The 3329-nt window shown below is 41.7% G+C and overlaps 1 protein-coding gene across 6 annotated transcripts in view; it reads right to left on the bottom strand.

The window, feature by feature from the left end:
- LOC102288937 (sarcoplasmic reticulum histidine-rich calcium-binding protein) overlaps positions 1-3329 on the bottom strand; it is a gene marked incomplete at its 3' end in the record, with an annotated part of 74920 nt that overhangs the window by 13506 nt on the left and 58085 nt on the right. For 3 of the 6 annotated variants that reach the window (XM_042218780.1, XM_042218779.1, XM_042218782.1), the window contains 5 exon segments: positions 1060-1155; positions 1273-1350; positions 1471-1566; positions 1751-1831; positions 3011-3274. In XM_042218780.1, the coding sequence (XP_042074714.1) occupies positions 1060-1155; positions 1273-1350; positions 1471-1566; positions 1751-1831; positions 3011-3274 (615 nt within the window). 6 annotated transcript variants of the gene reach the window in all.

Below are 3329 nucleotides of genomic sequence, written 5' to 3'. Positions count from 1 at the left end.
GGGGGGGGGGGCATTACTCTAGCAGATAAGGGCCTAGCTATAAGGCCCTTAAACCATCAGTAAGACTAGTATCTACGCCTTTATGCAATGACTACCAGGATGAGCATTGCCGGTGCCCTACAATATGACCCCCAGCAGGCCTTGGTGAAGATGTCAGAAACAGACGTCATGAGGGTGTCCGACATTATCTAGTGGACCCTGTTCTCACGGGCACAGTGGAGTCTGACAGGGATTTGCCACAGAATTGCAGATTTGGCAATTCCACCGCTAGCGCCCCGTCCCTTTTACGGATAAGAGTAGGCTCACCCTGAGCACATGTGGAAAAACATGAAATGGTCTGGAGAAGCTGTGGAGAACATTATACTCTGTAACATTGTTCAGCATGAGCGATTTGGGGAGGGATATCCATGGAGTGACGCACAGACCTATACAGAACAGACAATGGCACTCTGACTGCCAATCCTTCTCAGAGCCTACACTATTGCAGTGGGTCCTGGATTCCTCCTGGTGCACAACAATGCCCGACATAGAATGCAGACAGTTCCTAGAGGAGGAAGGAATTGATACCACTGACTGACCCCCACGTTCACCTGATCTAAATCCAATAGAACATCTCTGGGACATTATGTTATGTATCTGACGTCAGGGTGTCTTTGAATTCAGCCCAGTCCAGTCCATATCAGTATAGACATCCAGAATGATTTTTTCCCATTGACGTCTCACATGTTTTCAGTGTTCCCTTAACTTTTTGTGCAGTGCACATCACACATGTGGTTGACAGTCATATCAAAACCAAAAAAGGGATAAGAAAATAGCTCTTTCCTCAACTAAAAAAAATACTAATTGAACAATGTCGATCTCTGTTCCTTTACTTGGTCCTACTGCAGTTTCTGTCATCTCAGTTAATATGACGCTGCCATTAGTTTGAATTTTGATACATTTCTTCTGTTTAAAGTAGCCCAATTTTTAATACTTGTCAAGTGATATTGTTAGCTTGTAAGAAAAGTTTTCTGCTGTATGTTTTATTATATAATTAACAAACTGACCACCATCAAATACCTTTTCCTTCTCTATGACTTTCTTCCCCCATGCCCGAGGTTGTTAATGTCATGTGCCCATGACTCTCATGAACATGTCCGGCAGACTTGTGGTGGTCTGAAACAGCCGTTGTCACTTTTAATAACTAAAACTTGGAAACATTAAAGTTTATCCATTGCATATTTCACTCACTAGCTACCCAAACACATCTACCACTATATCTAAATTATATACCTTGCCTGGGTGTATGCTCCTCGCCATGCTCAGATGAGGTTCTGTGGCCATGTGTGTGTCCCTCAGAGCTGTGCGAGACTGGCAAAATAATTGTTATCAACATTAGAAGCAAACATTTCTACAATTTCCAAGACTGTTAGTACAGGTGTACTACACAAGGAACTATAACTGCAGTAAAACAATCCCAGTCACAGATACCTCTTCTTTCTGTATGCCTCTCTTCCTCCCTTCCATGTCCATGTGTTGTTATGTGGACATGGGCCTCATGCACATGTCCATGAGACCCGTGGTGGTCTGAAACAGCAGTTGTTATTAACGCAAACAGTTTAACAACTAAAGCTTGGGAACATTCGTCTCACATCTGAGACCCCATTTCTCTCTTTTGACATTAAAAAAAATGTAATTAAAGTATATCTACTGCGTATTTCCATCACATGGGTGATCACTACCACTACCCCTATATCTAAAAAAGATATACCTTGTCTGTCTGTATGTTCCACCTCTCCATGCTCAGATGAAGCTTTGTGGCCATACATGTGTCCCCCAGAGTTGTGTGAGTCTGACAAAATAATTGCCATCGGTATTAGACAAAAACATTTCTGCTGTTTTCAGTATTCAGGTGGAATTTTCTTCTAAGGGTTGCTATGCTTTATTTATGGAGAAAGATCATCTGACAGTACAGGTGTACAATAATATACACTCACCAGCCACTTCATTAGTTACACCCATTGAGTTGTTTGTTAATAATGGAAATATCTGATCAGCCAATCACATGGTAGCAACTCTATGTATTTAAACACATAGACATGATCGAAATGACCTGCTGAAATTCAAACCAAGCGTCAGAATGTGAAAGAAAGGCAATTTAAGTGACAGTTATGTTTGTTGATGCCTGAGTATTTCAGAAACGGCTGGGATTTTGTCACACAATCATCTCTGGATTTTATGGAGAGAATCCAGGAGAATGGTTCCAAAGAAAGCCAAACTATCCAGAGAGCAACAGTTCTCTGGGCTAAAATACATTGTTGGTGAGATCAGAGGAGAATGGCCAGACTGCCCTGGGCTAATAGGAACAGCATTAACTCAAATAACCACTTGTTAAAACCAAGGAAAGCAGAAAAACTTTGAAAGCTTGAAACTGGTTGGCTTCAACAGTAGAAGACCACACAGCAATCAACCGTTGCAAGCTGAAAACAAGAAACTGAGTCTTGATTTTACAAGGGCCCACCAAAACTAGCCAACAGAAGTTTGGAAAAATGTTGCCTGGTCTGATGAGTCTTGATTTCTGCTGCAACGTTCACATGACAGAAACATGAAACCATGCATCCATCCTTCTTAACCAATGGTTCAGGCTGTTCAACCTAATGGTATAGTGGATATTTTCTTGGCACACCTAGGGTTCCAGCAGTTCCAAATGAGTACCATCCATGGACTTGACTATAGTGTACCTATCTTCTGATGGCTGCCTCCAGAAGGAAAACAGTGTCAAGAAGCTCAAATTATCTCTATCTGGTTTGATAGATAGATATTTTTGGTTGTGACAACACTGCACTGAAATGGCTTCCAAGCTATCACGTCAATAAGAACTAACATCTCTTAGCACTTGGAAAAATTAATACAGTTCTGACAGCAAAATGGAGTTCAATCCAATACTTGCAATGTATACCTAACAAAGTGTCCAATGAGTGTACATTAAACTATTAAATACACTGCTAATCATACCTAATATATCGGATACCTTTTCTTTCTGTATGTCCCCTTTCCTCCCTTCCATGTCTATGTTCAGATGAGATTGTTATTCTGTGGCCATGAGTTTCATGCACATGTCCCTCAGGCTTGTTGTGTCCATGTTCAGATGCTCTATGGCCATGAGCTTCTTCTACATGTCCCCCAAGCTCATGTCCATCATGGTTATGATGTCCATGTTGAGTTGTTGGTTTGTGGCCAATAGCTTCTACTAAATGTCCCCCACGCACATGGCCCTCAGGCTTGTGATGTCCATGTTCAGTTGTAGGTTTGTGGTCATGAGCTTCTTCTACATGTCCAACATGCACATG

The sequence above is a fragment of the Haplochromis burtoni genome, unplaced genomic scaffold, assembly GCF_018398535.1.
Source record: "Haplochromis burtoni strain Fernald_Lab_line unplaced genomic scaffold, NCSU_Asbu1 Contig_23, whole genome shotgun sequence".
Classification (NCBI taxonomy): domain Eukaryota; kingdom Metazoa; phylum Chordata; class Actinopteri; order Cichliformes; family Cichlidae; genus Haplochromis; species Haplochromis burtoni.
Note: the sequence above shows the minus strand (reverse complement) of the source record. Positions and strands in the feature narration are given on the sequence as shown.